The sequence below is a fragment of the Apteryx rowi genome, unplaced genomic scaffold, assembly GCF_003343035.1.
Source record: "Apteryx rowi isolate R43461 unplaced genomic scaffold, aptRow1 scaffold_172, whole genome shotgun sequence".
NCBI lineage: Eukaryota > Metazoa > Chordata > Aves > Apterygiformes > Apterygidae > Apteryx > Apteryx rowi.
The window spans coordinates 619681-644073 of record NW_020447997.1 but is presented as its reverse complement, the minus strand read 5'-3'; the positions used below and the strand labels follow the sequence as shown (position 1 = coordinate 644073).

At 40.3% G+C, this 24393-nt stretch overlaps 1 protein-coding gene across 1 annotated transcript in view; it reads left to right on the top strand.

Annotated features, from left to right (window-relative positions):
* PRTG (protogenin) overlaps positions 1-24049 on the top strand; it is an 84384-nt gene extending 60335 nt beyond the window's left edge. The window contains exons 11-19 of the mRNA XM_026060909.1: positions 10018-10113; positions 10660-10846; positions 12549-12676; positions 13568-13738; positions 17316-17498; positions 18710-18830; positions 19806-19971; positions 21023-21127; positions 22199-24049. Of these exons, the coding sequence (XP_025916694.1) occupies positions 10018-10113; positions 10660-10846; positions 12549-12676; positions 13568-13738; positions 17316-17498; positions 18710-18830; positions 19806-19971; positions 21023-21127; positions 22199-22588 (1547 nt within the window). The 3' untranslated portion in view covers positions 22589-24049. The remainder of the gene's footprint in view (positions 1-10017; positions 10114-10659; positions 10847-12548; positions 12677-13567; positions 13739-17315; positions 17499-18709; positions 18831-19805; positions 19972-21022; positions 21128-22198) is intronic.
* Positions 24050-24393: the final 344 nt, after the last annotated feature.

The window sequence follows — 24393 nt, the reverse complement described above, 5'->3', positions numbered from 1 at the left end:
AGCTTGAGACCTGAGATGAGTCACCAAACCACAGATGTTTTTGCAATGAAACTGTGCACCTCCTAGAAAGTCACTGTGCCACAAGTAATGATAGATAGTGTTTTCATTTTGTTGCACAAAAGGGTCAAAATGGCATGGGGAGTCCATGACAGAGCAGCAGAAAATGTTAGTTCTGAAAGAAAATTTATTTCATAGCTTCGGGGGAAAGTTTGGGTGCTATGAATAGATTGCCTTTGTCAGTGTGTAAAAATGTGTCATTTGTAAGGTGATGCTGGATGGCAGGCAGTCGGTGTGCATGTATGTTAGTGCTTGGTACCTAAACAGATGTTAAACCAAACTTTGTAGAGTGCTTACTGTGTTGTGTTTAAATGCGTTCCTAGGAAGCATACCTCTTTGTACGAAGGTCAGAAAGATTATCTGAATTTCTTTCCTGTCTGTAACCCAGGCAGGTTGGTCTTCACTGGGGGGATGATCTTTTCGGTCTCTTCCATCTTACGTGGAAGGAACTTTCTGTTGCTCTGGTTTGAGGAGTGCTTGAACCAGCACCCACCTTGTTAGCTGGGCGCTGCAGCCACGCTGGACTCGCTGGCTGTGCGGCCGCTCGTGCGCAGAGCTGCCGCCTGCCAGAGTACCTGCTGCTTGGAGCAGGGCACGGCTTGGCGGGGGATGTATCCGTGGCAGTGACTGGGGGCGATGAAGGCTCGCTGGGGCACTGCTCCCCCCTCGCCCTCTCCTCTCGCGGAGATGGCCTCTCCGCGTAATTCCATTAAAGCGATTGTGCGCCAAGGGGTGGGCTGAGGGGCAGCGCGCTCGGCTTTCAAAGCAGGACCAATGAGCTATGCGCTTTCCACTGGGCAGCAACAAAAGAAAAGGTCTCTCAGAAGAAAAGACGAGCACAAAAGATCAAAATTAGGTGTTTGTCCAGGCCCCCGGTATTGCTTTCAAGTTAGCTTTTGAGGGCTCACTTTGAAAACTGTGAGCCAAGCTAGTTAACATAAGGGTGTCTGCTAGTTTTAGAGTGTGTTGTTAGAATAATATTGGAAGAGAGCTCTTTGCTCGTGCGATTTAACAGTTCTCCAGAGCACAAGAGAAACGTGGGGACTAGTTGGAAACGTTGCAAGCGTAGCAGAATGTTACACAGCTCCTAAGAAAATGGAGCAAAAGCGAGTTTAAAATCCTTGAGACTTGCTTAACTCCTTAGACAAGATCAGAGCCATTTAATCGCTCTCCTCTTGCACAGTCACCAGAGCCCCAAGTGCGGCGTGCTGGGAACCCGTGCGGGCGCCCGCTGGTGCGGAGCGGCTGGTGCCGCTGGTGGGCAGCGGAGAGGGGACGCTCCCCTGCGAGGGGTGAGGAGGTGGTTGTCCTGGGGCCCGCTCGGGGTGGCGCGAGCCTGCGGACGGGATACTGAGCCTTTCAGGTCTAGACAAATAAGCCAGAGCCATCCAAAGCCGTGGAAAGCCAGAGCGTTTAGCTGAATCAATTCACATATGTCATATGTTCTAGTTTCTACCAAAATAAACTTCTACGATGTTGTACAAAGAACAAATTGCTTAGGTCCTACTTTCAGTTATTTGGTTTGCAAAGGAAAACATGAGTATCACAGACAGTCTTTGTTCCTTCTAACTGTTTAAAGTTACCTTTAAGTTGAAAAACAAACCACATGAGATGTAAAGTGTTGGTAATTTGTATCCTCTCAGAAACTATTTTAATCTGATATTGAAGAGTCAGTATTTAAACTGTGTGAGCTAATGGAATTCCAAATCCTTTTTAAAAAAAAAGAAATCACATTAAATATTATTGTATGAAACTACTAATAATGCTTAGAAATTGTTTATCCAGAGCCTAGAGAAGATTTAAAAAAAAAGCATACTAGAATGGATCACTAAATTCTGTTTATTTGCTTACTCATATGTACCTTAGCAATGTATAGGGGCATTTTTTAGGAAATAGAAATAAAATTCAGTGCTGCAGCTCTGCAAGGGAATAGCTCCTTTTGAGGCACAGACCTGGATTTGTGTTGTCCTCTTGCTTTCCAACTTTGTTATGTTATTGTTTGGCTTGATGTGCTTCTCTCCATCCCTTTTGTCGAGTATATTTGAAATGTATTTGCTTATTTTCCTAATAAGTTTCTGCTGTATTTACATTGCTTTGCTTCAAAAGTACATTTTTAAGGATAGTATTTCTCAGTGCTCTTCCTTTCCCACCCTTCCCCCTTAATAATTCCCCTGGACCTCTGTTGCTTGGAGCAGACTTTGGCTAGCCCAGATCCGATGTCAAAGGCCGCGACCCGATGTCAGAGCGGCCCATGCTGCCGGCCTCTGCTTTGAATAATTATCTGGAGGTTATTGTGCGGAGGGGACGGGCTGGGGGGCCGCGCCGTCGCCCCGCGAAGCCAGCCCAAAGAGCTCGCCAGCCGGACCACTGCCCAACAATGGGCCGGGGCCGGGCACAAAACGTCCGCAGCACAAAAGATTAAATTAAAAATGGACATTTGGCCACATAAGTTTTGTCCTTAGAGCAACCATTTTTCCAGCCTTTTGAGTACAATACTGTTTTGATCATTTTAATTGAAAGAAAAAAGTGTTATTTAACATTTTGTAGGCAGGCGAGAATAAAATTGAAATGATTTTCTCACCCCCTTCCCCAGCTATTAGAACCACCATATTGGACGTCACATAAGAAGTTGTTTCTATTCTCTAAACTGGACTTAGAGCATCAAGCTACTTTGTTGTTGTTAAGAAATTCTCTAAGTTCTAATTCCCTTAGGAACAAGAACAAAGCCCCAGATACTTTTCTTTCTGTCAGTCTTTTGCTTTTAAAATGCTGAGAACGGGGGTGTTCAAAACAGGTATGAAAGTATGCTCAGTATCCAAACTTAATGAGTCAACAGTAAATGGTAGTAAAACGTCCATTTTCTTTGGGCTCCCTTATCTTTTTCTCTCTCCAAAGAGGACTTAAAAAGTCTGAAATCCAGCTTGTGGAGTGCTGTCTCTCTTTTCTTATCAGGACTGAATGAAAGGCTGCTGGAGGTGGACTTGCTCTTCTGGAGGGGTAAAAGGAAAAAAAAAAGTTCTTTCATGGTCTGACCTCAGATTCTTTCTTAATTTTATCTAGCCCTGACCTGTTGGCTCTGCTCTGACTCCTTTCAAGGCCTTCGGAGCTTCACAAACATGCAGCAGCTGAAGGAAACAATGACGGGTTTTTAGGGGTTGCAATATTACACTCTCTTGTAACCTTGGCTAAATAGACTGTAAACAGATGCTTTCTATGATGCATTTTCCAGAAAACCAAAATTTTGGCAGTGTTTACATCAGCAAACACAGCTCTGTAACACTCTTGATTTAGGACTCTTCATTCTCTTTTTAATATTAGCTTCAGCTGAGTGAGCAGTTGCCCCAGACTGTGTCTGCTTTGTGAAACAGAATCATGGAACCTGCTGTCACATGTTTTTTACCCCTCCTTAGTGCCATAGATTTATTTGGAATAGAAGAATTGTATGAAGACAAATTTTCAAAATCTGAATGCAACAAACAATTTGGTCTTTTGCAAAAATTCATTCAAAGACAGTGTTAAAATGTAATCAAGAAATATGCATCTTTATGCTTTTGAGAAGGGACGATGGATTTATATGTGGATTAGGATTTTTAATTGGTTGTGTTCCTAGTGGCCTGCTGCTTTAAGCTGAGAGGGTTTCAGTTATGTAATAAAATGTCTTGAGAATGGAATTTCTTCATTTCATTGTAAACGTGGAACTGACTTTATTGTTAGTAACTTTTTTCCTAAAAATTCAGTTTGTGCAATCTTGAAAACTTAATAATGAAACAGTTGCATTAAAAATTACTTCACCAGCTCCAAAGTGACCAGAAGCACTTTTTTTTTTCTTTTAATTGCTTAACTGCTAATACAGGCATTTCATCTTTGATGCCTCTCTTCCTTCCAGCTGTGTTCACTGGAAGTACATGAGGACACCATCTGGCAGTAGGGAGGTACAGCTCTGCCAGATGGAAATAAGCCGCCTTGGTTGGAGAGATGTTCCTTCCGCTCTCCATGTCACCTTTATCACTAGGGAAATGTCTTCAAAAGAGAGGACCTTTTTTCTCTTCCTCCAAATAATGGCAGTTGTTACAGCAAAACACCCCAGCTAAAGCTAGGATTTCAGTGGATATATTTCAGAGGCCTGTAAGGGTCAACAGCAGCACCATTTATTCTGTTGTGGAGCAATGCCAGATTATGTTACATGCTTTTCAGTATTTGTCTCAGTGTTTTAGAAACCAAAGAGCTAAGTTTAAGAGACAGTAACTCTATGAAATTCCATGGAATTAATATGCTAATATACACTAAAACTAGTTCTGGCATGATAACATATCAACTTCTTTACTTGTAATTGCTTTTGCCTACTATTGTATATATTTATTAAATCATTTGTATGCTTTGAACACTGGACTTGGTACATCTAAACCATTTTTGACTGATCAATGTATATAATTGAACATTTTTCAATATTAAGTTTTGGAAAAGAGAAAAACAGAACATAGTATTTCTGGATAACTGTTGCTTTGCAGTAGCAACTTCTGCCCCTACTGAAAAAGTGGGAGATTTCCGTAGAAGCAAGACTGGTGACAGCAGGAAAGAATACTGAATACCTCTGGGCTGGTTCAGGCAGACGTGGACGTTTCAACGCTCTGCAGAGCAATGGAAGGACCAATAAACCAGGTCTCAGCTCTTCATGATATTGTTGCAATTACTCAGTTTCTCGCATCCGAGCAATAAGCAGTTGTGGTTCTCCCTCCATGCTGGGAAATGCGATGACTTACCACAAACAAGATTGGGACATCTGAGTGCGCTGTAATATTTTTCTTGAGGCATCTATTTTTACAACAGTAGCAGTGGTATCTGCTGTGAGCTTCCTGTCTGCTTGCTGAAAAACTGAACATAATCTCTAAGATTACATCTCTGGGATGTAGTAAGATAATAAAATACAGAAGTAAAGCATTGTCATCAGAACTTTTACCGAATTTCAGCTACTTTAATGTTTTTTTCCAAGTTACAATCCATGTGTTAAATGATAGTTCAACTTAAAATTTTCTATCATACTTGCAGTATTTAGCCTTGCCATACTTCTGTCGTAGGTGTGGAATCTACTTGTAGGTTTCCAGAGGACGGAGAGGGCCCCCCGAGTGCCTGGCTGCTGAAAGCCCTTGCAGCGCTTAATGGCTCCCTGCGGATTCTTACCGGAGCGAAGGCCGGGATACGGCACTCCGGAAGGGCGTCACCAGAGAGTACTGCCCGACCTGCCAAAACTGCCAGAGGGGAGTGGCGCTGGTCATATATATATATAAAAAAAACAAAAAACAGTCAAACAGTCATGCTTGGGATGGTATCTATTTTGAGCATTTTAAATTAATCAGCATAAGCCATATCTAGCTTTTTCCAGTTCTTAGTTTATAGGAGTGTTACTACCAGAGGTGAAACTGGTGCTTCTAGCTGCACTAGTATTCATTTGTTTTAGGTACTGCCAGGTTTGGGTGGTATCGAAGGGATGAGGCGGCTCCGCCGTTGCGCTCTGCAAAGCTGCGCCAGCGTGTCGCATCCGCTCTGTATGGCCTCTCGAAAGGCAGCCCCCGGGCACGCCGGAGGCATTCTTACAATAAAATTTGTGAATTAGCACTAGCATGCTTACATCAGCATCAGGGCTGCCCTCTTGAGTTGTACAAATAGGGTAGTTTTGGTGTCCTTTCCACCAGCTGATCTAATTATATTTAAGTAATAACAATAAAAATGCCCATAAAAGAGCTGCAGGTGCTGTGACACTTACTTAGTTTTACAACATCATAATTTAGCCAGCAGCATTAATAAAAAACATTCAACAGAAACAAATTAATTAAAAAAAAATTCAGCCTGTTGGTGAATAACCTACAAAATCAGTCCTGTTTACCTCATGTCTGGGAAAAAAACCTTTAACCACTACCCAAACACCAGCAATTGCAATTGCAGTTGAATTAATTGAAACGGCGCGTGGTGTTGTCAGGCTGTTCAGAGAGATTACAGAAATGCAGAGGTGAAATCCCGATTCGAGTTTTTTACTTGAGCTGAATTGTGTGTTGAATAGCTGAGCGAATCGCTGGGCCTCGTCTGCTGCCGAGCAGCAGCGCTCTTCCGTGGAAGGACGAGTGAGTTCTGGGCCTGCCGCGAGCCTGAGCCGTGGCTCCGCGCTCGCTTCCCGCTTTCTGAGCCTCGGAAGCCTCCTGTTGCTGGCTAACGCGCGTGGATGGCATATACTAAATTTGAGACTGTCAGCCCCCCAGGTGGCCGTGCCATCCCCAATCTTTTATCAATGATTTATGTGTAAACTCTTCAGGATACCTATGCTGGTTTAAGATAAGGACGCTCCTTAAGTTTGTTTTCTCTGTGAGGAGATGTCTGGCTTTGAATGTTTGATCCAGCTGGGGAACTGCTAGATGAAAGTGTACGTGCCAAGTTTGTGCTGGGATTGCCATTTGGGAATAAATCACATCATAAGCCAGTAAACTAATCTAACAAATAATCGTTAATAAACAGAGGCTACTTTGGACAAAAGGTTTTTTCCTCCACTTCGAAAAGCAAATGGTGTGCAAGTATTTGCTGTAACTGGAGGCAGTAGTGATTTTATTTTGCATGTGGTAAAGTTGTTACCAACATGTAACAACATCTCAGCAGCTATTTTGAATTGGTCTTCACTGATGTTATACGTGTAATCTGTGAAGCAAGTTTTACATCAGTATCTCTAGCTGCTCAGTACGCTGTCTTTCTTTAATTCTTCTATTTTTTTCCTTTTTAGATTACCATAATATTTAGGTTTTTCTAGGCCAGTACGTAACGTAGCGCTCTTCAGTTACTAGTTCAGTTACATGTACCAACAGATGGTTTTTCAACCACAGCAGCTTGTCTGATGCAGTAATGCATGGCAGCTTGGTAAAAGTTTTGACTTCACTTTCAGATTAAACTGGTTTGGCTACCGAATGAACCATAATGTCCTGAGTACAAAGTGAAAAGAACCTTGCTTTTTAAATGGTAGCGACTAGTTGAGAAACTTTATATTTCTAAACAGGTTCTTTTATATAAAGATCATTTTTTGAAACTTTTTGCATTATACAAGAGTAAGATAAATGGTATTCAGTATTGTGCTTTGTCTAAATGTGTTGCATTAATAAAGACATTTTGAAAAGTATGATTCAAAAAGAGCGTTTTCCTTGAAGTCATTTGAAAAATTACTATTTTATTTTATTTTTTTTGGTGGGAGTTAAATTTTTCCGGCATTCTACCATGTCCCATTATTCTTCCTCTCCTCCCCAATCAAGTGTTAATGAGGAATTCAGGTTTAAAAAAAAAAAAAGGGCGGTGAGAATAAACAGACCTCACAGGCTTCTCATTGAGCTCAGCAGGGCACTAGACCTTAGCTATTCTTCATTTCACAGTGAAGATGATCAGTTCTGGGTGACCACGTTCAAAGGGCACGGAGTTTTTGAAGGTGCTCGGCAGGATGATAAATTGTCGTGTCTGTCATCCTGTGTCTTGCGGAAATGCAGCAGGGGTCTCTTCTGCAGGAACTTGCAAAGAAAAAAAAGATAGACTGTGACACTTGGTCGGTTGGATGCCGCTTGTTTATGTGGAATCTCTTTAAGGTCTGCTAAATAGTACTAGAATTCAAAATTTCTCTAAGAGCGGATGGGAGAATCAATTACTATAACCACCTCCAAAGCATACTTCTAACTAGATCTTGAAAGGTATCCTGGAGGTCTCCCTTTTTAACTTTGGCTTTGTTTTCTAAGATTTGAGTTGTGTGCTAAATATATGTGTTCCCAACATAGGTTAAGTAGGAACATGTGAAAGTATACATTCCTACTTCTCTGGGACATACTCTGTAATTCATCTCAGGAAGTTACTATAGTTTGATTTTGATGTATTCAGATCACTTGGTACTTGTGAGGTTTGCTTGTCTTTCTGGCCAGGCTCAGTGCTTTTAGAGCACCACTCAGCCCCCCTCCCTTCACATGTCTGTTATGTTTTCTACAGATTTTTAAGAGATTGCAAAGATTTAGAGATAATATCTTACTGTTTAAATTTTCCATATTAAAATTTCATGTTTTCTCTTATTTTGCCCTTAAGATTTTTCTATGTATTCGTGTTCATCTCCCTATTTTCTCTGATTGTGATTGATGGGAAGCAACAGACTTCATAAGCTGTTAAGGTGATATTGTTAAATGGAAAAAAGTTTCAAAACAATCGTATGAAGTGATAATTTTATCCTAGTGTAAGAAAAAAAAACTATTTTTATTTTCAATTTGCTATATATATTGTTTACTTGTAGCATAAAAACTACTTGAAAAATGGGAATAGCCTTCTCTTGCCTATTCTATCATTAATGTTAAACACATCAAAGAAATATTTAAATCCAAATTTAAGAGCCCCTTTGGGATACTTATATTTAGATTTGATAAAATAGTCTTTTAAAAATAAAATCTAAATGTAAACTTTACCTACCATTGATTTCTCATTAAAGCTTATGTGGGTAACTACAGCACACACAGATTTTTCAAAATAAACATGAAAACCTATTACAGAATGTGCATTAGGAAATTACTATGCCATCTTTAGGGAAGCATTGGCGATCTGTTTAGGATGGTACTGCTGGTGCGGAGGCTGCAGAGGGAGCTAACGCTCTGATGTAAACAAGAGTCCTGGTGGCGTTAAGAAATGTCAGGGAATTGTGTTTGTGTTTATTCCATGAGAGAGGCCGTGTCAAATCCCAGATAAAACGTGAAAGAAGATAGCTTATTTTGAGAAGGCATAATATTATGATATTTTAGGGCAAGGAAAAAAATAAACAAGATCAACACCATTTTATAATATCTATGTAGACCATCTTAAAATCTTAATGGAAGGAGATAGATTCAGTGACCATGACAGTGGAAGAAACAGTGTCCTAAAATCTGCCTCAGCAGAGGTATAAAGCTCAGCTGGAACCCGGAGGAGGTTATCCGTGCTCATAGCAGCCCCACCACCTTGCAAACTGGCTTTGTGTGGAAGGGATTTGTTGCAAGCAGCATCCCGGGGCGCAGGCTGCAGACAAGCCGCCTCTGGCCGTGCAGCCATCCTGGTAGCCTGTACTCCTGGCCACTTGCTGCTGCCTCTGCCAGCTCCTCGCTTGTGGAAAGCTCGAGGTCACTTTCTAACTCGTCTCCCTGCACTAATTTTTCCCTGAGATCAAGGCCACAGAGCTGCACCCTTCACTGACTTTTAACAAAACCGAGGGCAGCAGCAAACTGCAATATGGGAACCCAAACCATGGCCAGAGAAGGGGGAACAGGGAGACCCCTGAAGCTGGGGACGGTGACCCGCTAAGCATGCCAGAATCGGCTTTCAAGAAAACGCCTGGAAGTGGAAGCTGCAAGTCAGAGGCAATATTGACAAGCACTGTTGTTTCACAGGACAGTCTCTGGGAAGCTGGAACTGAAACATTTCCTGTTTCTTCACTGGGTGCTGTCTTGACGCCTTAGCTTTACCCTGCTTCATTCCAGCCTGTTTCTTCAGAAATAAATGTTGGTTTCTCTGGAACGTATCTTCTGCTATTTGTTTCCACAGACCTTCATTACAGATTCACAGAAAGCACTTTCAATGGGCTGAATAATACTACTAAAAAAGCTAGCTCTGTAGCTGTGAAGATGTGAATTTGTTATGGATAGAAACATGACATTAATCCTGTTCCCACTGAGATCTGTTACAAAATTCTGATTCAGGCCACTGGAAGCAAGACTGGGAGATGTGACTAATTCCAGAGCAGTCTGTGAAGAAAGATTCAGGAAACTCGCAGGGCTAGAAAAAAGACAGATTTTCAGTCACACAGCCCATTCACCAGTCCACTCGTTGTAGCAGACAAGTTTTGAATCAAACTTGCAGTGGAATCAAGTTATCTGACTGTCTTTGGAAGTCTGAAAAGCCGTATGTTTTGACTTGAGTCCTTTTCTGTCTTTGCAGATCCCAGAAGGAAGTATCATGTAAGGCTGCTGGCATATAACAGTATGGAAGAAGGTTATCAGGCAGACCAAACAGTCAGCACCCCAGGATGTGTCTGTAAGTGTTGTAGCTGCATAGAGAATTTACTATGACCTGAGCTGTTTCAGGATCCCAGCAGCTCTTTTTATGTGTTTTTAACCTATAAATAATCAATTATTTCAACTTAAAGTAGAGAATGAGAAAGATCGTATTTGTGATAAATATTATCCTCGATATCCTGCATCTCTGAGGCAGTCTGCTGTCTTCATGAACTGCAGCTAAGGAAACAAGATAGCTACCAAGCAGCGTTTTCTGGCCTTGTTGGATTGTCTGCATCATCTCATCAGTGGTGTATTATATATCTGTCCCTGATTCCTATTTACAGTCCTGATTTTCTTATAACTAAACAAAGGGGACTACTACAGAAGTAATACATGAACCTGTATTAGGTGTTAGTAGGGATCTCTGATCACTTGAACTAAATTCCTGGATGTGAATATCAGGCATTACTGAGTTAGGAGCAGATTTGGAGCTAAACCTGTGGGTTCAGACCTATCTCTTAATCTTGTGAGCATCTGTATATGGTTCATTAAATAATTCATGCTTCTTTTTTGTTTTAAACAGCTGTCCGTGATCGGATGGTACCGCCGCCACCCCCCCCTCACCACCTCTATGCCAAAGCTAACACGTCATCTTCTATCTACCTTCACTGGGGAAAGCCTGCCTTCACGTCTGCACAAGTCATTAACTACACCATCCGCTGCAACCCGGTGGGGCTGCAGAATGCTTCTCTGGTTCTCTACTTTCAAACGTAAGTGCAGTGCTACAGATGAGTCTTGTCTTCCCATTTCCAGATACCTCTTCCTCAGTTTCCAATTTCCCTGACATCTTTTAATTGCCTTTTACTGTAACAATGTATATCAGCCTTCAAGGACTGTGTGTTTCACCCTATGACTGCCAGTTCTGTTTCTTGGGTTATTTTAAGATATGTTCTTAGAGCCCCTTAGTTCTCTACTGTGATCCTTGGACTGGATCCCTGGACAAGCTCTTGAATTTTTAACAGCTTCTTAGCTCTCTAAGTTGAATTTAATTTTAAGCTCTTCTTTGATCAAACAAAAGAAATTGCCAGAACAAGCTACCTATAAAATAGGCAAAGATAGGGCTTAGTCCAATGTCTGATCGTAGGACTGGCAGCAAGAATTCTGAGTTTTGAGGGTTGAGCGTTTCATTGCATGAATGACACATTCCTGAGTGTGCGGTGACCTGTCAGGAGGAGGCTGAGGAGGAACTACAGCTTGCTCTTCAGAGAAGCGATGCACGAGCCACAGAATAGTAGGACAGGGAGGAAATTCTGCTCAAGTTTAGCCTTCAGCTCTGTACCCTGATTATCCAGAAATATAAGACTTTGCTGTGTTGTGACTGCCTGTGGGTTGGGGCCATGGTGCTGCAGAGGGAATACATATGTGTGTAGCTCCCTCAATACTCAGGTTTACTCAAGCCTTCTAAAGAAGAAAAATGCTGCATTAAAAGATAGCCTCCATCCCGATACTGATGTTTTTCTCTTCAAAGAACACATCCCCTGCTGTATACCTCCTGACTTAATGATTAGACACAGTACAACTGCCATGTTAATTTTTTGGTGGGAAATAAATAGCATAGCAACGAATACTACTTTTTGTGATGGGATAAAATTATTGCAAATATTGGTGGCTGACTTTGCAGCATAGAAGATGAAAATACTAAATGAAATTTAATAAAGCAAGTTCTGTGTTTAGTAACACCACTATAAATTGAGATTTAATCTCAGCTTGGCTATTATTGCCCTAAATTCACCCAGGTGTATCTGAAACCAGCATTTTTCCCCAGAGTTAAAATAGAGCAGAACATCTACAATTGATTTTTGTGAGTATTTTAATTAACTTAATCAATTTTACAATTTATAAATTACCAAATGTGAATGACTACAAGAGGAGTAGGGAGCTTTCACATTCTACGGAAAACCCCTAAACATGGGGTGAGAGAGGCTGTAAGTGCAAGGGGGAATTGCACACGTAGCCTTTGTCTGTACTGTGAACCGAAAAGCAGATCCAAGCATAGCCAATAGAGCCAACAGCACGTACCTTTTCAGCTGTGGGTCTAGTTGCAGTTCTGGTGTTACTCCAGCTTAAAACATAGTGTCCTATGGATGAATGGAAAGAGCCGAGTTTGGGAGACCTTAGCTCTCTGGACCGTAGTATTCTTGGACTCGCTTATGCCTCAGCTTTCCAAAAACCTAAGCTTAAGTTAACATAGCAAACATAGTGTCTTCCAGAGAGCTCCAGAGTTAGCACGAGTATGAATGAATGTTTTCAGGTAGACGATGCAGATCTACTATGTGCCTGGGCTTGAACTGGTTTGTCTTGTGTTGAACTGACAGTGGGAATCACTCTCCATGACTAAGGGACCTCATACAAGTTTGGGATCATCAAGTCAACTCCTGCTGTTAAATTTCTTTTATTCCTTCTTCTGCACAGGTCAGAGACTCACATGTTAGTTCAAGATCTTGAGCCAAAAACCATGTATGAATTTGCAGTTCGGCTGCATGTGGACCAGCTCTCTAGTCCCTGGAGTCCAGTGGTCTACCATACTACTCTTCCAGAAGGTACGGGCACAGCTGCTTCTAAAAGAGAAGTCCTGTAAGCCAATGGTCTAAAAAACCTGTTGCTTTATTAATTTTAAGCTGTCTGTGGGAGAGAAAAATACTTTATTTTGAGATAGATATTGCTGTTCTCAGTGTAAGATACAAAAATGCTCTTGGGAAAATCCACATGTTCTGGAACTGTGAAATTTTTAAAATCTGCCTAAAATCAGCAACTGTTTTTATATAAAATGTGATATCCTTATGCCATTATCAACAACTGAATGGAAATAACTTTAGTAAGAAGTTTAAAATATGTATTAAAGAAGCACAGGTGATTCATAAGCATATACTATGAAAATATAAAAATAAAAATATAAATAATAATATCATAATATAATAATATAAATATAAAAACAGAAGTTTTAGAAACTGTAAGACTATTACACATGCATCTTCCTTTCTACTACCCTAGCTACTGATTTGCTGTTCTGTCAGCCTGGTCAATGAAAATCAAAAACTTCAGTGCCATATTCTCAGCATTGCAATATTTGGGGCGTACCCTTTAATGGGAATATGATGGGATTTCTTTTTTGTCAGTAACTGTTTTCCTCTGTAGTTGAAGGGAAAATATGAAACTTTTATAAACATTTGAACATTTACAAATGAAAATGATTGAAATCATCATTTATGAAAATATGAACATTTACAAAGTCTAAGCTATTGACCAGACCAGAGTTAACAGGAGAGTGTATGTTGAGAGACATTCAATATCTGTTTGTTTGTTTGTTCGTTCATATTTGTTTATCTGGGATGTAGCAGTAGCCACTGGGTCTGCACAACAGTTTCTTTTTGAGCAATTTAATTGCATATAAATTAGTTTAACCTAATATTATTGTGTTACTGTTCTCACAGCACCATCTGGCCCTCCAGTGGGAGTGAAGGTGACTTTGATAGAGGACGATACTGCTTTGGTTTCCTGGAAGCCACCTGATGGTCCTGAAACAGTTGTTACACGATATACTATCCTCTATGCATCCAGGAAGTCTTGGATTGCTGGGGAATGGCAAGTGTTGCACAGAGAAGGTAAACTAAAATAAACATACGAGCTGGACAAACGAAGTTACTTATAAGATGCTCTGTTACTTTCAGCTCCCTTGGACTACAATAAAAAAGAAAATCATATAAATGTTCACATAAAAGTTATAATTAGTTTGGAATTATTCCCAGGGTTGTGATGAAAATGTATTAAAAAGCGGCTAATACTCAGAAGGTGAGGGGAGAGGAGCTGTCTGTATTGCTTTGGAGCTCAGTGGTGCATGTGAACTAAAATGTCTCATAAATCCAATTACATCCATGTTAGTTCTGTTGTAACAATGATTGTGGCGGTTTCATTTTGTAAATGCACTCTTCAGATCTGAAGTCTCTGAGATGCCTTGCTCCCCAGAAATAAATTTATAAATATGACTGTGTGGGTTTATATGTTTCTTTCAATCACAGCCAATCTAGTTAGCTCAGTTTGCTTAATGAACTTTCCCCCGCTCCCAGTAAATAGCTCTGCAAATTCAATTTCGTTCCCTGACTCTGTTCCGCAGCTGAACCCTAGCTAGCTAATCTAACAGTAACTCGGGTATGCTCATGTGAACTGCAGTCACATCTTTTTGATTAGATATAGACATAGTCCAAATTTTTATAGGCACTTTCTAGAATAAAGCTACAAGTTGAAGAGCTTCATCAAGAACAGATTTCTATTATAGCCAGAAAAAAAATAAAAAGGCATTTACTCTTATTCAAAATACACAGAAGCAGTACAGAATAAATAATACTCTATTAATGTGTTAAACCAGAGAGGGGAACTCAGCGTTACAGAGTAAAATCATGTACTGAGTAGTTTCTTAGGAGAATTGCCTAGAAAGAATTACAATTTTGTTGGGTTTTTGCTGTTTCATGACTGAAAGCTTACTTGTCAGCAGAGAGTGATGCTTTAAATTTTCTTTATAGAAAATACGTAAAACTTACTGATTTTCAAAGCGCACTCACAGAGGAAAATTCTCCTTGCTATCAGTGAGAGTGAACTGTTTTAGTCCAAAGATGGTGGTTGTCCCTTATGTGGCTCTTAAGGAGAACATGAGGCCCCACGGCCATTTTGAAAGGTGGCAGTTCCTCGTCGTCTTGGCTGGAGTAGAATATTGTTTGTCTGGCTCTGCTCAAGTAGTAATTGTCAGCTGTAAAGAATAACAGCAAAATTACTGATAGCTTTGGCAAAATTTATGAAAATTAACTAGTCTCTGAAAAGTCAGTGAGCTCTAACTACAAGGGGAAGATTGAGCTCATGGTATTGCCCTACTAAAATTATTCAAGTAAAAAGTGACCTAATGTCAAGTTGTCATATTAAAGGACCTATTTAATATTAACTTTTATGCACTAAAAATAGAGCAGATTTAATTTTAAATTCACAGAGAGCTTGTATTTGAAGAATAAATACTGTCATTTTAGCAAAGATATGCTGTATTTGTTGTACGCAGCGCAGTGGTTGAATTGTTGTTTCAGGTATATACTTCAGCTTAGCCGTGACTGTGAAACTCTGAACAGCATCTCAAATAATACTTTACCAGAGGTATTTCAAATGAGGGGATGGCAATAACAATAAACATTTTCATGTGTTCCCTTACTGAAAGTGTTGGAGGGAATGGGCAAGTGGAGAGCTATAAATCTCAGTGTATTACTAAGTCTATCAACTTTAGAGTCACTAATTTTGTATTTTGACAGATATATTAGGGATTGAGGCATGGCGTGGAATTTAGGCACCTTGACACGTTAGAACAATCAGTGGTGCTCTTAGTTAAAGTAAAGGTAAAATGCTCGTGAAAGAAAATGAGTGTAGAGGGAGGATTGGGCAAATACTGTAATAGACCTGTGACAGTCCTTTCATAGCTAATTTGAGACAGGAGTAAGATTTGGGTTTTTTTGTTTGTTTTAATGCATTTATTCTGACAAGATCAATTAACTCTATGTGATAAATGGCATTGCTTTATCTTGACATTAAACTTGTCCTGCAGAATATTTCTGAAATCTTAACCCCATTCCTCCCCTGTACTTATAAAGACCCCCAAAACCAAGAAAAAAAAAACAACCACCTAAAAAAATCCTAGCTTAGGCTTTAGATTATATATTGAGATTTCTACCAATCCACCAACTTAAAAAACAAAACCCTCTAATGTGACTGAGCCTGTGTTAGCCATGGTGGAATTTAAACTGTAACTGCAATTTGTTGCTGATTTGTGATGTGAGTTATCTTCCATCCACCTCCCCCTTTTCGCTAGCTCCCTTCAAGTGGATCAGGAGTTACAGCCTTTACACACTTGGTGTGCAGTAAATCAGTACAAAGCGCTTACTTGCAGTAGCAATGGAGCAGATTTGAAAGGAGCTGGTGGGGAAGAGCCTCTAATATTGAAACGTGACCTTTCGCCCTTGCTGGTGCTAAATATTACAGCTCCTTTGGTTACAGATACCTCACATTTTACTTCAAATGCTTTCAGCTAATGGGTGTTTTTTATGGAAGAGCTGAAATAGCTTTTGAAGTAGCTTCCCTTTTGCCAAATGTATAATCTTTTCTGTCAACAAAACAACCTTATATTTTATATGCTCCCATGATGCTGTAAAGTCTGGCTTCTGAAAATGATTTGAAAGCCTGTTAGACTTAAATCTGAGAAAGTGAATAGAATATGTGAAAGAGAATAGGGGATAGATTTGGTCCTATAACTGCAACTATTTCAGAAAGAAAATAGTATATTTCTATAGCAGGAAGAAACAGGCGTTTTAGAAGGCAATTGGAATTTTAAGCAGCAATCTGCAGTCCCTGGACAGGCAAAACTCTCATTGACTTTTATAGGAGTTTTGCCTGTGTAAGGACAGTGTGAGTGAATCCTATTTATGTTCTTAATCTGTTTCTCTTGCCTTCAGGGACTTAAGGAAATGAATCCTTAGCATGTGAGAAAGACATTTTCCATAATATTTTTAGTAGCACTGCTTAGATGCACAGTAATCAAGCAAGCCTACACAGGTCTAAATAGAGTTTAATTTTATTTTGAAAGTGCAGTATAATGTACTTTTACAAATCTGTCCTGTTCATTTTACCAAATAGACCTGAAATTTGATAAACTAAACTATAATTATTTTGTTATGACAATTTCTATTCACATTCATGGTACAGTATGATTGCGGAAGAGGATTTAGGAGGCACATAGATTAATATATGAGTGATCTAACATTCTGCTTTCTGTGCCTGAAAGTCTAATTAACTCCTGGGACACCTCCTCGCACATATGATCACAACGTTAACACTGTCGCACTGAAATGCAGCTAGGGCTAGATTTAGGGTGAGGTTGCTGTGCACTGTAGCAAACACTTGGTTTTACACCATACTGGTACCTCTTTATACTGTGCTGTGTTCAAGAAGTACGGAGAGGGAAGACCCCCTAGGGACAAGCAGCCATTCTCAGCTAACCCTGCAGAGGCAGGTTAGAACATGTAAAATTGATCACAGTCTTCAAACAAGATTTGGAGGTGGCACTGGAAAGGAMGTGTGGGTCCCAGTATCTAAATCTCAGTCTGTTCCCACAGAGTTTGTCTAACTGGGACTGCTTATTAAATCTTTTCATAGGAGCGATGACCATGGCTTTGCTGGAAAACCTTGTAGCAGGAAATGTCTACTTGGTCAAAATAGCAGCCTCCAACGAAGTGGGAGAAGGACCCTTCTCAAATGCGGTGGAACTTGCTGTCCTGCCAAAGGAGACATCAGAGTCTAATCAGAGGCCTAAACGCTTGGATTCAGGAGATTCCACAAGTCAGTAGCGATGTTTTGGTTACTGTTGTCACAAGTACCAGAAAAAAAGGTCCCTGTTGGTTTTATCTTGTAACTGTTTCCTGGACAAACCATTCTGTTTATGTGAGGCAGTCCTAACAGTGTAGTGCTTTTTCCTAAATGAAGCCATTTTAGAATTTTATGTCTCAGGACAATTCAACACTGGTTTAATTCTTTTGCTCAGAAGTTTGAAATTTGCCTTTATAATGAGAAAATTTAACTATTTTGAATCTTACATCAATGCCAACTTTGCAGTCACTCTGCTAAGGTATTTGCTATAGTAGGTCCCCTATTTGACTTGAGATAGTAGTATCACTTGGTCAGTTAGAACCAGACAGCACAGCAGAGATGAGATGGCATCTCAGATAGGACTGCAGAAATTTGCTGGTTCCTGAAGCAGCCCAAGCCGACCTGTCAGTCTGTGATTTACCAGCATATGTTTTCACTGAAGAAGTCAGCCCACCTGCAGCTTGCTGGAGAAAACTGTGTGTTACTTTGAGTAAATTTAGATAACTTCAGTGGTTTCTCCGTGTAAGAATGGAATAACAAATTGCCTTTGTCTGTCACAGAATGGGATTTATCTGGGTGACTTCTCACTGATTTTAAAGCTGTTTGGGGACAGAATAGCTAGTAATTATTCAAGTATATTACCCTTTTAGCCTTTTCTAGGTGCTACACACTGAATTGTGAGTAAAACACAGGGATTTTTCTTACTCAGGTTCTCTTCCTTCCTGAAATTCAGTGGTATTTTAGGTCTGGCTAAGCAAACAAAGTAAGGCCCTCAGGATTAGATCAACAGACATAAGAAGTCAAAGCATAAAAACAACTGAACCCTCCTAGGGGACAGTGTCTGGAATTCTCCAAGCCTTTTCCCTTTTTTCTCTAGTAGCAYCCCCCGAGGATGGGGCTGGGGAGAGCTCTGCTGATGCATGCTGTAGTGACCTACAAAGAGTCCGTGGTGTGGGGCAGTCCCTTCTTCCCCTCCCACACCATGCCTGCATACACTCCTCTGTCTGTGCTACAAGTTTTATTTTCAAAATTGTCAAAATGTATGACAGAGAAGGTCTGGAAATCGCATTAAAAGGAAGCATTTGTCTGTGTGGTTGTGACTGTAACCCCATTCATTTCCTGATAGGGAGCAGGGGGTAACTATTCTTATTTACTGAGCCTTTCCATGTTCTTTTTTGCTATAGCTTATTCTGACTATTACCATCTGGACCAGAAATCAATGACTGGCATTGTTGTCGGAGTGTGCATAGCCTTGACCTGCATCCTTATCTGCATCCTGATCTTAATTTATCGCAGTAAAGCCAGGTATGCTTCTGTTCTTGAAAAGTGACCTCTTTTTCGAAGTTCTGCTTCTGTATGAGCACGAGTCACTTGGGACATGCCTTCTCCTCCAAAAGTGCTAAGTTCTTTGAAGCACTCTGTTTCTTCACCTATTCTTATCAGAAATGGTAACAAAGCCCCAGGCATTTTTGATTCTTCCTATTCCATCTTAGCTCCCTCTACAATGAAAAGAAGGAAGAAGCAACAGCGGGAGTCAGTGGTGCTTTGACAACTAAATATGAGGCATGCTTCCAAATAAAAACCCTTTCAAGTCAGATAAACATGCTTCTTTCCATCATCTGTTTTTTCCTGCATAACCCTACAGCTTGTCCAGTCATGGCTTGCAAGGTGTTAACCCTTTGGTGTTGCTGGAGAAGAGCTTTCTCCAGTCAAGGAGAAGTCTGGGGGAAGTCTGACATGAAGCAGTTCCATGATGCAGTTCCTTTGCACTGATGCACTCCACTCTCTCTCTCCCTTGTCATTAGCTGCTATGGAGCATAAACTGGTCCAGTGACTTTGCCCATAATTTGGGGATCAGAACAAATATATGTTACGTGAGAAAAATAAAATAAAAGTGCCTGAAAGACTATTTTAATAACAAGGGCTTTGTAGCACACATGCAGGAGAAAGTGTGGACTGGGAGATGGTCTCTGTGTAGCATGGTAGAAAGGCTTTAATGTCATTATTGGCTACTTCTTCCAGGTATTATTACTAATCATGAGAATTCCTGTCTGCTCATAAGCTTGTAGCCTAGTCTGTATGATTAACTGAAAGCAGATGTTATTTTTTTCACAAGCAATGGCATTTAAATTCCAAGAGAGTTAGCACTATCATACAGTAAAATGTAAATGTCAAGAATATACCAATATTACTAGATTAATAATAGCCTTGAAGTTTTAGCTTTGATTTTATGCAATTTTTTCCTATGGGTCAATTTTATTCCTGCTTAACATTGTGCAGGAAAACATCTGCTCCTAAACCTGTGCAGCAAAACACTGACCAGCTGTCACATACCAGCATCTCATTAGCCAGTGCTAATGAGGTGGGGAAGAGTATTGAAGGAATTGCAGAGAATGAAGAATCCTTATTGCCAATGATAGTGGGAAACAGCTTCATCGATGCTAAGGTACTGTGAGCTTTATTCAGTCTCAAAACAGAGATCTTTCTTTAGAATTCATTGCTATTACATCTGAGTCCTTACCAAAATTAAAATATGTAAACTACAAATTAACGGCAGCTTTATTAATGGGACAGGCACAAGTATGGCAACCCAACTGTCAAATTTTCAAGACTCATTTTAAAGTTCAACCAGAGATGTGCTTTAATACATTTGTCTTACACTGCACTCTGCAGATTGCCAAGTTCACCTCTGGCACAGTGTCAAAGGATAAACACTCCGTAGGCTCAGGGCTCTTAGGAGGTCCCTGCTGGTCCAAAGATTTTCTATTCTAAGACCAGGAAATAGGTGAGAGAGTCCTTTTCAGCACCTACTCCAGTTAGTGTCCGTTCAGTCTAGTCAGGTATGACACTAAACAGGTATGAAAGAAAATACCATTATCTTTTCTGTATTTTTATTAGTAAGATAATGTTATACTTTATAAACTCATATTTGGTCAAATTGTAATATAATCTAGATGGCAGGATATATCAGTGGATCTGTAGTCCCCTTCTGTAGAATCTTACAGTCCAAGTGTCCAGTCTGATAAAAACACAAGTCTGCCCTACTTCTGCATGCAGACCTACTGATTTGAGGCATGTTTTGTATGCATTGCAAACTCAAAGGGAGCTGTTCCCTAGGGGTATTTGCAAGAGCTGGAAAACTGTGGAAAAGAACTCCAGTGCAGACACAAACAGTGTGTCTGTGAATGGTCACATTCAAAATAGTAGAGTGAGAGCAGTGGTGGAGGGAATATTTTGCGGTATGTTTGCAGTGCTATACCCATTGTGTCTGGCCTGTGGGTTTGCCAAGTTAAATGGATCCAGTCTTTTAATTGTCTTGAGCAGTAGATGGATACTAGGTGAGTATGAATACTAGACCACAAAAACTGACTGAGCACTAAGACTTCACTTGTCTCTCTTTTCAGTTTGGAGCTGATGGGTAGGAATAAGAAAATATTTTCATATATCTTAGAAATTTAGTTTGTTAAAACAAACTGCTCTGTCTTTCTCTATTGTAGGGAGGATCTGATCTGATTATCAACAGCTATGGGCCTGTCACAAAGGCCAGCTGCAAGAAAAGGTGGCTGTTCTTCCAAGATACTAAGAAGGCAAAAACAGAGGAGGTAATTGGTCTAACGGGCAGAGTTTACTCTAGTATCCTGTGTTTGCAAAGAAGGATACTTAGATTTCTGTTTATTGAGAAGCATAATTAGTCACCTAAACTTTAATGGGATAGTTTCAGTTGTGTTAAGGTTGATGTTGTTCTATCTTCTAGCAAAATCACGTGGAGAAGTTTTTCATTTTCTGCCCCAAGTTGTCAGGTATTGTAGCTTTTCGCAGTTAGCTGATTGCCTGTGCTCTATCAGTGAGCCAAAGGATTCCTGTATACAACTGCAGGGACTTAATATACATATGGGTTAAACATGTATTTCTAAATACAAATTAAACAGAAACACATGAAGACTCCCCTGCTACTGTGACAACTATAACCTTAAGTTTGTTGAAGAGAAACCAAAAGAGGGAAATTAAATGATTTACCCAAACTATTGAAGGATTTTGAAATCTGAGCGAGAGCTGGCTGGCTTCTGAAACTGTTGCTCTGGCTGCACCTGCTATTTGCATGAAAAATATAGCAGTTTAAAAATGAAGTGTTAAACCAAATCCTGAACATTGTCATGCAAATTCACACCCACAAGGCATCTAACTTATGTTTACTGAATTGTAACTTGTATTGTGCTCTTGTATATTTAAGGAATAGGAAGTCTTAATATCCATGTTGTGAATTCATATTTCAAAATATTTGCAGGAGCAGCTGCATACTTCCAATGCTTCTCTGAACAAAATATTTGCTACCATCCAAGGAGTAATGCTTAAAGAATATGCATGAGAAGATGGGAGAGAGCTCTACCAAGTGTGTTTGTAAAATATCAGACAGGTCTCTCCAGTGAAGTCATTCTTGGTTAGCCATGCTTGGCTGGAAGGGATTATTTTGTCTAGTATGAAAGAGAAAAGTATGAGCAAGACTTGAGATTGATTCTTTTTATCCTCCTGTAGGAAAGCCCAGATTGTTGTTCCAAGCCAATGCTGTTGTAGGCACTCTGGCAGAATATAGGATAGGAAGTGCAGTAAAAACTCAAATGATGGCTCAGCTTTACAGAGACTGAACAACCTTTTTCTCCCTACTTTTTATGCAGCCTCAGAGAAGATTTGTCCAGGCAGTGTGTCTGTATCAGCCAGGTACCACTGTGCTGATCAGTGAGGATGACTCCCCCAGCTCCCCCGGCCAGCAGTCGAATTTCCAAGTGCCTTTCAGTGTTGTCGCCGATACGGAGCATTCGGCCAACAGTGAAGGAAGCCACGAGACTGGAGACTCTGGGAGATTCTCTCATGAATCCAACGATGAGATACACCTCTCCACTGTGACAAGTGACACCCCTCCCACCACCAGCCCTTTTGTAGGCAGTGACTTAGGTATGAACATGATGAACCCTGCCTTAAGTAACTGCAAAGAGTGTCCTCTGCCATTCGCTACTGACCAGACTCCTACCTCATCTCTTCAGATACAGTCTGCAGTGCACAACTGACATCCTTAGGGCCATGCCAGACATCCTCACAGTATATGTCTGTTCGAAGGACAATGAACAGGAAGCCAAAGTTTTTTGTGGAAAGCCTGACTAACCTAGCAGGTGATCCCATATTTCTGTTGAATGTTTTTCTTTTTCTTTTTTTGTTATTAAAACTCACTCATTTTGAATGTTCAGTAGTCAACAAATGCGAAAGGACAGTGAAGATTTCTGACTAGAGTTAAAAATGTATCACTGGAGCAAAGGGAAGGCTGTTGGCCTTTTTGCTGACTATCTACCTCAGTTTGCCGAGAGGTGAACTCTGAATGACAACTGCTTTACCTCATTTGTGTTCTAGTTGGTCTCAGCTATGGAACTGATGATACTTCCTAGTAGTGTTGTTTTATTTTGAGTTTCTTTTTTTTGGTTGCGTGTAGAATGCATAGGTGTGTGTGTGTGTGTGTGCGTGCGCATGTGCGCACTCAGTGATCAGGGAGTTGTATAGGTAGATGGACAAGATTGTTTAGCTGAAGCTCTGTCTTTAAAAAGAAGGAAACCTCAGAGTATAAAATATATTGATTCAATGTGGCTGACTCGAAGTTAAAAACTGGCAAAACTGGAGTTGGTGCTTTCATGTATACAGCCACATCAAATCTTTTGTACCTCTTGGTTTCTTGTAGCCCCAGTAAGCCTAGGACAGTGCCTTCCCCCCAAAACTTGTGCCAGCAACTGCTGACAGGGTATATGCTAAATTTTTAGGGCTCTGGGGCATGTTGGGTTCCCCAAAATGACAAAACATTGCCTCTGTTGACAGTTAATGCTAAAAAGCATGGCAAAACAAAGAAGTATTTAGCATTTCCAGCCAGTTTGTCTCTGCCTGAGAGTCATGGAATAGATAGTAATGCTGAGTATTCCAGTATCTCAGTACTTCTCAGCAACGGTGCCTTGTGTTATAGATTGTGAAATTACTGATTTGCCTTATGCCTTTTTAGTATTCATAAAGTTGCTTTGGAGTACAGAAAGATGCCTTAAATGCTTCTTAGATGTTATCAAGTGAACTGTGTCACAAGTCTATAGTCCATTTTTACCCAGCCATGAGTTGCAGGTACTGCTAGCGCTGCAGTATATCTCGGAGCTGTTGTTAGGATGCAGCGCTGCTCCTTGCCTTTGCCTACTATGCTCTTAGCCAGGAATTTTAGCTCAGGGAGTGACTTTACCCACATGCCAATCTAAAACTCTGATTAGTCCACCATGAGAAATAAAAAGCCAGAGCTTTAGTTGAAGAGTCTGTTGAAGGAGGTGAGTACTGCTACTGCCTTGAACCCATACAATTCCTGTTTTATACTACCTCCTTTAAAAGTTATTCTAGTGTTTTTTCTTTTATTTTTTTTCCTGTACTCAGGGAACAGTTTGTTACTTTTGAGCTGCCTCACTGAAACGTGGAGCAAACTGACAGGGTATCTTGTTTTGTTTTTTAATAGGAGAGAAAGGGGAGGTTGGATTCATCCAATGTTATAAACTAGCCCATATCCATATACAGTCCTGTTCTCACCTCCTCCTCTTTCCTCATTTTACTTAAAAAAAAAAAAAAGACAAAATTAAAAAATAAAAAGAAAGTTTAAAGTGTGATGTTGTGACAAAGCAACCATAGGAACTCCTGGCTCTATTTAAGTCTGTCAGGACTCCCACTGACTTAACTGGGGCCAAGATGTCACCCTTAAGGTAGGCAGGTTGACTTTTGTATTGTTCCTTACGTATCAAAAGATGGCCAGAAGTCATCAATAAGCCTTACTGTTTTGTCTGTTTTATTTTGATGAATTGGCCTG